The sequence below is a fragment of the Ranitomeya imitator genome, chromosome 5 (assembly GCF_032444005.1).
Source record: "Ranitomeya imitator isolate aRanImi1 chromosome 5, aRanImi1.pri, whole genome shotgun sequence".
Classification (NCBI taxonomy): domain Eukaryota; kingdom Metazoa; phylum Chordata; class Amphibia; order Anura; family Dendrobatidae; genus Ranitomeya; species Ranitomeya imitator.
The window spans coordinates 350,539,383-350,551,523 of record NC_091286.1 but is presented as its reverse complement, the minus strand read 5'-3'; the positions used below and the strand labels follow the sequence as shown (position 1 = coordinate 350,551,523).

The following is a 12,141-nucleotide window of genomic DNA, read 5'->3' as shown; positions in this document are numbered from 1 at the left end:
ACCATACTCTATCTGTCTTAATATTTGGTGCGTTCCGCTAGCCCTAACACGTAGTAATTTTAGCGGCTTTTTTTGCCGCATAAAAACGCATGCGTTTTTTTGCGGCAAAAAAACGCATTGATGTCTATGTAAACGCATGCGTTTAAGCACATGCGTTTGCATGCGTTTTTATAGAAAAACACAAGAGTACACACTGAAAAGCCACCCCCCAACCCAAACCCTAACCCTAGGGATCCTAACCCTAACCCTAAGGGTTAGGGTTTGGATCCCTAGGGTTAAGGTTAGGGTTAGGATCCCTAGGGTTAGGGTTAGAGTTTGTGTTTTAGGGTTAGGGTTAGAGTTTGTGTTAGGGTTAGAGTTTGTGAGTTTGTGTTAGAGTTTGTGTTAGGGTTTGGGTTAGGGTCCCTAGGGTTAGGGTTAGGATCCCTAGGGTTAGGGTTAGGGTTAGAGTTTGTGTTTTAGGGTTAGGGTTAGAGTTTGTGTTAGGGTTAGAGTTTGGGTTAGGGTTAGAGTTTGTGTTTTAGGGTTAGGGTTAGAGTTTGGGTTAGGGTTAGAGTTTGTGTTAGAGTTTGTGCTAGAGTTTGTGCTAGAGTTTGTGTTAGAGTTTGTGTTAGGGTTAGGGTTCGGGTTAGGGTTAGAATGTGTGTTAGTTTGGGTTAGGGTTACAGTTTGTGTTAGGGTTAGAGTTTGTGTTAGGGTTAGAGTTTGTGTTAGGGTTAGAGTTTGGGTTAGAGTTTGTGTTTTAGGGTTAGGGTTAGAGTTTGGGTTAGAGTTTGGGTTAGGGTTAGAGTTTGGGTTAGGGTTAGAGTTTGTGTTTTAGGGTTAGGGTTAAGATCCCTAGGGTTACTAGGGATCCTAACCCTAACCCTGGGTATTTCTGTTTATAGTGGGTTTTCTAGTTGATTTTGATGATTGGCAGCTGTCACACACTTCTCATCATGCGTTTCAAAAACGCAAACGCAGGAAAAAACGCATGTAAACACATCAAAATGCCGCATTTGTATTAAAACATGCAAAAACGCATGCGCCTAAAAAACGCTGCGTTTTTAAACGCAAATGTGAAACCAGCCTTAGAATATCATCAAAAAGTTAATTTATTTCAGTTCTTCAATACAAAAAGTGAAACTCATATATTATATAGAGTCAATACAAACAGAGTGATCTATTTCAAGTGTTTATTTCTGTTAATGTTGATGATTATGGCTTATAGCCAATGAAAACCCAAGTCATTATCTCAGAAAATTTGAATAATTAACAAAAACACCTGCAGAGGCTTCCTAAACGTTTGAAATGGTCCTTTACTCTGTTTCAGTAGGCTCCACAATCATAACATTACTTTACATACATTAATTTGCCAACCGAGGACCGTTCAGCTTAAATGACAAGTGTAGGAGGTTGCTCTTCTTTGAGCCACTCTCCATGACTGACCAGTCTCTCACTATGTATATAGAGACCTGATTCTCAAGAGGAGCTGGTGAGGAGAAGCCACCGATGACTGGCATCTTGGTCATTTTGGTTCTTACCCAGCCTTTAAATGCATTTTCCCTGAAACACTGCAGTGTTTCAGAGTAAAAAAATACATGGCTGAAGTGATGTCTAGCTCTGATGGCATGTAGCTGCCATGGTCAACCTGAATCAACAAGTGCTGCATAAAAATGACTTGAGAGGTTTAAGATGATGGCACACCAAATGTATTGATTAAAACATCAAGTTCTGGGAAGATAGCCAATAAGTGGTGTGGGTAAGCAGTCTGGCAGCATATCCACCTGCATAGACTATAATGGAATCTCATGTAATATTGCTCACACCTATAAACAATTTGTATAATCATGGAAACCACAGTTTAAGGTCGGAGTCACACTACAGTAGAATATGGCCGAGTGGTATGCGAGAAAACATCACTTAGCACTCAGCCCAGTGTTAATCTATGGGGCTGCTCATATCAGCTTTTATTTTCTCAGCCGTATTCTGCATGTGTGTAAAATCGCAGCATGCTGCGATTGTCACTGAGACTTTGCCAAGACTCACCAATGCTAGCCTAGGGGTGCGAGAAAAAAAATCGCACAGAACACGGACCATGCGAGTGCTGTCTGATTTTTATGCACCGGTGTCCTTTGAAAAGCAGGCAATGCATGTGCCGCATACAGTAAAATCACAGAGTGACAGGTTACAGTATACAGTATACACATAGAATACATAGATATATAGATGTCAGTGACACATACATATATATGCACAGTGTGTACGGAAAGTATTCAGACCGCTTTAAATTTTTCATTCTGTTTCATTGCAGCCATTTTGTAAATTCAAAAAAGTTCTTTTTTTTCTCACTAATGTTCACTCTGCACCCCATCTTGATTAAAAAAACAGAAATTTACAAATATTTGCAAAATTATTAAAAAAGAAAAACTGAAATATCACAAGGTCATAAGTCTTGAGACCCTTTGCTCAGTATTGAGTAGAAGCACCCTTTTGAGCTAGTACAGCCATGAGTCTTCTTGGGAATGATGCAACAAGTTTTTCACACCTGGATTTGGGGACCCTCTGCCATTCTTCCTTGCAGATCCTCTCCCGTTCTGTCATGTTGGATGGTGAACATTAGTGGACAGCCGTTTTCAGGTCTCTCCAGAGATGCTCAATTGGGTTTAGGTCAGGGCTCTGGCTGGGCCAGTCAAGAATGGTCACAGAGTTGTTCTGAAGCCACTCCTTTGTTATTTTAGCTGTGTGCTTAGGGTCATTGTCTTGTTGGAGGTCTAACCTTCGGCCAAGTCTTAGGTCCAGAGCACTCTGGAAGAGGTTTTTATGCTGGATATCTCTGTACTTGGCCGTATTCATATTTTCTTCAAGGGCAACCAGTTGTCTTGTCCCTGCAGCTGAAAAACACCCCCATAGCATGATGCTGCCACAACCTTGTTTCACTGTTGGGATTGTATTGTGCAGGTGATGAGCAGTGCCTGACTTTCTCCACACATACCGCTTAGAATTATCACCAAAACGGTCTATCTTCGTCTCATCAGACCAAAGAATCTTATTTCTCATAGTCTGGGAGTCCTTCATGTGTTTTTTTTAGCAAACTCTGTGCGGCTTTCACATGTCTGGCACTGAGGAAAGATTTCCTTTGGGCCATTCTGCCATAAAGGCCTGACTGGTGGAGGGCAGCAGTGATAGTTGACTTTCTGGAACTTTCTCCCATCTCCCTACTGCATCTCTGGAGCTCAGTCACAGTGATCTTGGGGTTCTTCTTTACCTCTCTCATCAAGGCTCTTCTCCAACAATTGCTCAGTTTGGCTGGACAGCCAGGTCTAGGAAGACTTCTGGTGGTCCCAAACTTTTTCCATTTAAGGATTATAGAGGCCACTGTGCTCTTAGGAACCTTGAGTACTGTAGATATTCTATTGTAACCTTGGCCAGATCTGTGCCTTACCACAATCCTCTCTGTGAGCTCCTTGGCCAGTTCCTTTGATGTCATGATTCTCATTTGGTCTGATATGCACTGTGAGCTGTGAGGTATTATATAGACAGGTGTGTGCCTTTCCAAATCAAGTCCTATCAGTTTAATTAAACACAGCTGGACTCCAATAAAGGAGTAGAACCATCCCAAGGAGGATCACAAGGAAATGGACAGCATGTGACTTAAATATGAGTGTCTGAGCAAAGGGTCTGAATGCTTATGATCATGTGATATCTCAGTTTTTCTTTTTTAATAAATTTGCAAAAATTTCTACATTTCTGTTTTTTTTCAGTCAAGATGGGGTGCAGAGTGTGCATTAATTAGAAAATAAAGAACTTTTTGGAATTTACCAAATGGCTGCAATGAAACAAAGAATGAAAAATGTAAAGGGGTCTGAATACTTTCTGTACCCATTCTATATTTATTACATAGATAGATGAAAAGCTCAGAATTCAGCAGCAACTTAGTGTGAAATGACAGCAGGAGCCAACAGGATAGAAGAGATCGATTACATATAGTAAATACAAATTGAATAGGTAGATATACAGACGTCTATGACAAATACAATTAGTACAGTATGTGTGCAGCTTACTGTACATGTACTTAATTAATAAATGATAATATTTCTGAAAAAAAATGGAGTGGGCTCCCACATAATTTTTGTAATCAGAGGGAAAGCCGACGACTTGGGGGAGATGTTTCTAGCTTGGGAAGGGGGTAATACTCATGGAGCTTCCCAGGCTATTAATATCAGTTCACAACTGTATACTTAGCCTTTCCTGGCTATTAAAATGGGGGACCCTAAAAAAGAATGACGTAGGGTCACCCGATAATTAATAACCAGCAAAGGCTATGCAGACAGCTGTGGGCTGATATTAGTAGCATATGAAGGGGCCATGAACACTGTCCCCCCCCCACCCCCACCCCCAGGCTAAAAACATATTTTTTTCTCTTTTCAGGGTTGGAAGTGGTTGTGGTTTAGGGGATTTATGAAATGCTATGTTTTGAAATGTATGCTTAAAAATGATCTAATATTAAATATCTATGTGTTTATGGACTGTAAGTCTAAACGGGTAGCCCTCTGCATAATACACTTGTCTAATTGGAGCTCATATAATGTAGAAAAGCAAAAAACGCTATGCAAATCAATATGCACAAAACCAAAACTATTTATAGTCACCTTTTAGTCATGTAACTCATGTTTGCTTTTCACAAGTAAGATCTACCTTGGGTAATGTCCTGTAAAATGTTTTCATTATTGATACTTTTATGCTCATTATTCAGAAATAATTTGCAAGTTCTCACAAAGCTAAAGAAGTGATGTCTAAATAATATTTTACTAATATGTCGTATACGATCCAATAAAAGTGACTTTAAATCTTAAAAGAATTGTATATGCTTTCATCAGTGAAAGAATAGTGTAAATCTTTTTGCATTGTTATTTCTTTTTGCAGTGCATCGTTTATTTATTCACTTATTCAATATTTCCTAAATAGGTTTCAGAAGCAACTAATTTCAATAGCAAAAGTAGCAAAGAAAGAAATGGATCTGGAAATAAAAATGAGAAAGGTGGAAGAAGAATGGAGTGAGCAGGTATATGAACATTTACATTAAACAAGATTTCACCTGCACAACTGACTATTGAATATCTGTAACTCAGCTTGTCCTATTTTGTTCGAAGCTCTTATCCCCATATTAGAGGAGAAATTAGTTCTCGACTGGATCCCTGGATCAACATCCCATCATACAATTCAGTACCCATATTCTGTAATGTTAGATTTATCAAGAAATTTATCCAAGCCCTCCTTGAATTTGTTTTGTGAATCGATCATTACAACATATAAGAGTTCCATCGTCTCACTGTACCTACAGTAAGAATTGCATACATTGCAGATGATTAAATCTTCTTTCCTCTAGTCGTAGAGAATGCCTCCTTGTCATCATTGCAGGCCTAGATGTAAAAAGATCATTAGAAAGACATCTGTACTGTCCATTCATATGTTTGTACACTATTTATTTGCCCCTAAGCTTTTGTTTGAATAACTCCTAGTTTTACATTTATCTATGTTAAACTTCAATTACCATTTCTCGGTCCAGCGCTCCAACTTCTCAAAATCCCTCTGCAATATTAAATTAAAATCCACTGTGTTGATTGCCTTGCAGTGTTTAGTATCATCTGCAAATATTGAAATTCTTCTCTGTATGCCCTTAACAAGATCATTAATAAATATAATGAAAAGAAGAGGGCCCAATACTGAGCCCTGTGGTAACCCACTTTCCACCAATAACTCCTGTTTCCTACCATTGAACCAATTCTTAACCAAATTATACATATTTACTCATTTTATGTACTAACTCTTTATGTGGCACCATTTCAAAACTCTTTAAAAAGTCCACATAACAAATATACAGTTAGGTCCATATATATTTGGACAGAGACAACATTTTTCTAATTTTGGTTATAGACATTACCACAATGAATTTTAAACAAAACAATTCAGATGCAGTTGAAGTTCAGACTTTCAGCTTTCATTTGAGGGTATCCACATTAACCCTGCTGTTCTGTTCGGTCTGGGGAGACCTATTTTGAACTTTGGTATTTTTTGGGGTGTTCAAGATGCGGTTCTGAAACTTGTGGTTGATTGACTTAAATGAGGATGGGTCGGTCGGCCACGGGTTTCAGAGCCGCATCTTGAATATTTTAAAGAATATTGAAGTTCAAAGTCGGTCATTTTTGACCAACAGAACAGCAGGGTTAAAATTGTATGAAGGGTTTAGGAGTTTCAGCTCCTTAACATGTGCCACCCTGTTTTTAAAGGGGCCAAAAGTAATTGGACCGATTCAATAATTTTAAATAAAATGTTCATTTTTAGTACTTGGTTGAAAATCCTTTCTTGGCAATAACTGCCTGAAGTCTTGAACTCATGGACATTACCAGACGCTGTGTTTCCTCCTTTTTGATGCTCTGCCAGGCCTTCACTGCGGTGGTTTTCAGTTGCTGTTTGTTTGTGGGCCTTTCTGTCTGAAGTTTAGTCTTTAACAAGTGAAATGCATGCTCAATTGGGTTGAGATCAGGTGACTGACTAGGCCATTCAAGAATATTCCACTTCTTTGCTTTAATAAACTCCTGGGTTGCTTTGGCTTTATGTTTTGGGTCACTGTCCATCTGTAGTATGAAACGACGACCAATCAGTTTTGCTGCATTTGGCTGAATCTGAGCACACAGTATGGCTCTGAATACCTCAGAATTCATTCGGCTGCTTCTGTCCTGTGTCACCTCATCAATAAACACTAGTGACACAGTGCCACTGGCAGCCATGCATGCCCAAGCCATCACACTGCCTCCGCCGTGTTTTACAGATGATGTGGTATGCTTTGGATCATGAGCTGTACCACGCCTTCGCCATACTTTTCTCTTTCCATCATTCTGGTAGAGGTTGATCTTGGTTTCATCTGTCCAAAGAATGTTCTTCCAGAACTGTGCTGGCTTTTTTAGATGCTTTTTAGCAAAGTCCAGTCTAGCCTTTTTATTCTTGATGCCTATGAGTGTCTTGCACCGTGCAGTGAACCCTCTGTATTTACTTTCATGCAGTCTTCTCTTTATGGTAGATTTGGATATTGATACGCCTTCCTCCTGGAGAGTGTTGGTCACTTGGTTGGCTGTTGTGAAGGGCTTTCTCTTCACCATGGAGATTATTCTGCGATCATCCACCACTGTTGTCTTCCGTGGGCGCCCAGGTCTTTTTGCATTGATGAGTTCACCAGTGCTTTCTTTCTTTCTCAGGATGTACCAAACTGTAGATTTTGCCACTCCTAATATTGTAGCAATTTCTTGGATGGGTTTTTTCTGTTTTCGCAGCTTAAGGATGGCTTGTTTCACCTGCATGGAGAGCTCCTTTGACTGCATGTTTACTTCACAGCAAAACCTTCCAAATGCAAGCACCACACTTCAAATCAACTCCAAGCCTTTTATCTGCTTAATTGAGAATGACATAACGAAGGGATTGCCCACACCTGTCCATGAAATAGCCTCGGAGTCAATTGTCCAGTTACTTTGGGTCCCTTTAAAAACAGGGTGGTACATGTTAAAGAGCTGAAACTCCTAAACCCTTCATTCAATTTTAATGTGGATACCCTCAAATGAAAGCTGAAAGTCTGAACTTCAACTGCATCTGAATTGTTTTGTTTAAAATTCATTGTGGTAATGTCTATAACCAAAATTAGAAAAATGTTGTCTCTGTCCAAATATATATGGACATAACTGTACATGGCCGTAATGTATATACATGGTCCTGTCTGGAAATTACCTCCTCATAACAGCTGATCAGATTAGTTTAACAAGATCGATCCCTCATAAACCCATGTTGATGCTTGTTATGAAAGGCAATTCAGAATCACAATGGACATGGAGGTCAGAGCACATACAGTGATCTGACAATAACCCAAAATAATAGAACGAGCTCTGAGACGTGGGAACTCTGCAGACCGCAATCCCTAATCCTATCAAACCACACTAAAGGTAGCCGTGGAGCGCTCCTGACCAGAACCTAGGCGCCTCGTCACAGCCTGAGAAACTAGCTAGTCCTGAAGATAGAAAATTAAGCCTACCTTGCCTCAGAGAAATTCCCCAAAGGAAAAGGCAGCCCCCCACATATAATGACTGTGAGTAAGATGAAAACACAAACATAGAGATGAAACAGATTTAGCAAAGTGAGGCCCGACTAGCTGAACAGAACGAGGATAGGGAAGATAACTTTGCGGTCAGCACAAAAACCTATAAATGACCATGCAGAGGGGACAAAAAGACCCTCCGCACCGACTAACGGTACGGAGGTGGTCCCTCTGCGTCTCAGAGCTTCCAGCAGGCGAGAAAAACCAATAAAGCAAGCTGGACTGAAAAATAGCAACAAAATAACATAAGCAAAACTTAGCTTTGCAGAGCAGCAGGCCACAGGAACGATCCAGGGGAAAAACAAGTCCTACACTGGAACATTAACAGGAAGCATGGATCAAAGCATCAGGTGGAGTTAAGTAGAGAAGAAGCTAACGAGCTCACCAGATCACCTGAGGGAGGAAACTCAGAAGCTGCAGTACCACTTTCCTCCACAAACGGAAGATCCCAGAGAGAATCAGCCGAAGTACCACTTGTGACCACAGGAGTGAACTCTGCCACAGAATTCACAACAGTACCCCCCCCTTGAGGAGGGGTCACCGAACCCTCACCAGAGCCCCCAGGTTGACCAGGATGAGCCACATGAAAGGCACGGACAAGATCGGGAGCATGGATATCAGAGGCAAAAACCCAGGAATTATCTTCCTGAGCATAACCCTTCCATTTAACCAGATACTGCAGTTTCCGTCTTGAAACACGAGAATCCAAAATCTTCTCCACAATATACTCCAATTCCCCCTCCATCAAAACTGGGGCAGGAGGCTCAACAGATGGAACCACAGGTGCCACGTATCTCCGCAACAATGACCTATGGAATACGTTATGTATGGAAAAAGAATCTGGAAGGGTCAGACGAAAAGACACAGGATTAAGAACCTCAGAAATCCTATACGGACCAATAAAACGAGGTTTAAACTTAGGAGAGGAAACCTTCATAGGAATATGACGAGAAGATAACCAAACCAGATCCCCAACACGAAGTCGGGGACCCACACGGCGTCTGCGATTAGCGAAAAGTTGAGCCTTCTCCTGGGACAAGGTCAAATTGTCCACTACCTGAGTCCAAATCTGCTGCAACCTGTCCACCACAGTATCAACACCAGGACAGTCCGAAGACTCAACCTGTCCAGAAGAGAAACGAGGATGGAACCCAGAATTGCAGAAAAACGGTGAAACCAAGGTAGCCGAGCTGGCCCGATTATTAAGGGCGAACTCAGCCAAAGGCAAAAAGGACACCCAGTCATCCTGATCAGCAGAAACAAAGCACCTCAGATATGTTTCCAAGGTCTGATTGGTTCGCTCGGTCTGGCCATTAGTCTGAGGATGGAAAGCCGAGGAAAAAGACATGTCAATGCCCATCCTACCACAAAAGGCTCGCCAAAACCTCGAAACAAACTGGGAACCTCTGTCAGAAACAATATTCTCTGGAATGCCATGCAAACGAACCACCTGCTGGAAGAACAAAGGCACCAAATCAGAGGAGGAAGGCAATTTAGACAAGGGTACCAGATGGACCATCTTAGAAAAGCGATCACAGACCACCCAAATGACTGACATCTTTTGAGAAACGGGAAGGTCAGAAATAAAATCCATAGAGATATGTGTCCAAGGCCTCTTCGGGACCGGCAAGGGCAAAAGCAACCCACTGGCACGAGAACAGCAGGGCTTAGCCCGAGCACAAATCCCACAGGACTGCACAAAAGTACGCACATCCCGCGACAGAGAGGGCCACCAAAAGGATCTAGCCACTAACTCTCTGGTACCAAAGATTCCAGGATGACCAGCCAACACCGAACAATGAAGTTCAGAGATAACTCTATTCGTCCACCTATTAGGGACAAACAGTTTCTCCGCTGGGCAACGATCAGGTTTATTAGCCTGAAATTTTTGCAGCACCCGCCGCAAATCAAGGGAGATGGCAGACACAATTACTCCCTCCTTGAGGATACCCGCCGGCTCAGACAAACCCGGAGAGTCGGGTACAAAACTCCTAGACAGAGCATCCGCCTTCACATTTTTAGAGCCCGGAAGGTACGAAATCACAAAGTCAAAACGGGCAAAAAACAACGACCAACGAGCTTGTCTAGGATTCAAGCGCTTGGCAGACTCGAGATAAGTCAAGTTCTTATGATCAGTCAATACCACCACGCGATGCTTAGCTCCTTCAAGCCAATGACGCCACTCCTCGAATGCCCACTTCATGGCCAGCAACTCTCGGTTGCCCACATCATAATTTCGCTCAGCAGGCGAAAACTTCCTGGGAAAGAAAGCGCATGGTTTCATCACTGAGCAACCAGAACCTCTATGTGACAAAACAGCCCCTGCTCCAATCTCAGAAGCATGAACCTCGACCTGGAACGGAAGAGAAACATCTGGTTGACACAACACAGGGGCAGAAGAAAAACGACGCTTCAACTCTTGAAAAGCTTCCACAGCAGCAGAAGACCAATTGACCACATCAGCACCCTTCTTGGTCAAATCGGTCAATGGTTTAGCAATACTTGAAAAATTGCAGATGAAGCGACGATAAAAATTAGCAAAGCCCAGGAACTTTTGCAGACTTTTCAGAGATGTCGGCTGAGTCCAATCATGGATGGCTTGGACCTTAACAGGATCCATCTCGATAGTAGAAGGGGAAAAGATGAACCCCAAAAATGAAACCTTCTGCACACCAAAGAGACACTTTGATCCCTTCACAAACAAAGAATTAGCACGCAGGACCTGAAAAACCGTTCTGACCTGCTTCACATGAGACTCCCAATCATCCGAGAAGATCAAAATGTCATCCAAGTACACAATCAGGAATTTATCCAGGTACTCTCGGAAGATGTCATGCATAAAGGACTGAAACACTGATGGAGCATTGGCAAGTCCGAGATACTCAAAATGACCCTCGGGCGTATTAAATGCAGTTTTCCATTCATCGCCTTGCTTAATTCGCACCAGATTATATGCACCACGAAGATCTATCTTTGTGAACCAACTAGCCCCCTTAATCCGAGCAAACAGATCAGATAACAATGGCAAGGGGTACTGAAATTTAACCGTGATCTTATTAAGAAGGCGGTAATCTATACAAGGTCTCAGCGAACCATCCTTCTTGGCTACAAAAAAGAACCCTGCTCCTAATGGCGACGATGACGGGCGAATATGCCCCTTCTCCAGGGATTCCTTCACATAACTGCGCATAGCGGTGTGCTCAGGCACGGACAAATTAAACAATCGACCTTTTGGGAATTTACTACCAGGAATCAAATTGATAGCACAATCACAATCCCTATGCGGAGGTAGGGTATTGGACTTGGGCTCATCAAATACATCCCGGTAATCAGACAAGAACTCTGGGACCTCAGAAGGGGTGGATGATGAAATTGACAGAAATGGAACATCACCATGTACCCCCTGACAACCCCAGCTGGACACCGACATGGATTTCCAATCTAATACTGGATTATGGGCTTGTAGCCATGGCAACCCCAACACGACCACATCATGCAGATTATGCAACACCAGAAAGCGAATAACCTCCTGATGTGCAGGAGCCATGCACATGGTCAGCTGGGTCCAGTACTGAGGCTTATTCTTGGCCAAAGGCGTAGCATCAATTCCTCTCAATGGAATAGGACACTGCAAGGGCTCCAAGAAAAACCCACAACGCTTAGCATATTCCAAGTCCATCAAATTCAGGGCAGCGCCTGAATCCACAAATGCCATGACAGAATACGATGACAAAGAGCAGATCAAGGTAACGGACAGAAGAAATTTTGACTGTACAGTACCAATGGTGGCAGACCTAGCGAACCGCTTAGTGCGCTTAGGACAATCAGAGATAGCATGAGTGGAATCACCACAGTAGAAACACAGACCATTCAGACGTCTATGTTCTTGCCGTTCAACTCTGGTCAAGGTCCTATCACACTGCATAGGCTCAGGTTTAAGCTCAGGTAATACCGCCAAAGGGTGCACAGATTTACGCTCACGCAAGCGTCGACCGATCTGAATGGCCAAAGACATAGAC

At 42.3% G+C, this 12,141-nt stretch overlaps 1 protein-coding gene across 1 annotated transcript in view; it reads left to right on the top strand.

The window, feature by feature from the left end:
• LOC138637623 (dynein axonemal heavy chain 5-like) overlaps nucleotides 1–12,141 on the top strand; it is a 569,265-nt gene that overhangs the window by 209,244 nt on the left and 347,880 nt on the right. Inside the window, exon 35 of the mRNA XM_069726456.1 lies at nucleotides 4,948–5,044. Within this exon, the coding sequence (XP_069582557.1) occupies nucleotides 4,948–5,044 (97 nt within the window). The remainder of the gene's footprint in view (nucleotides 1–4,947; nucleotides 5,045–12,141) is intronic.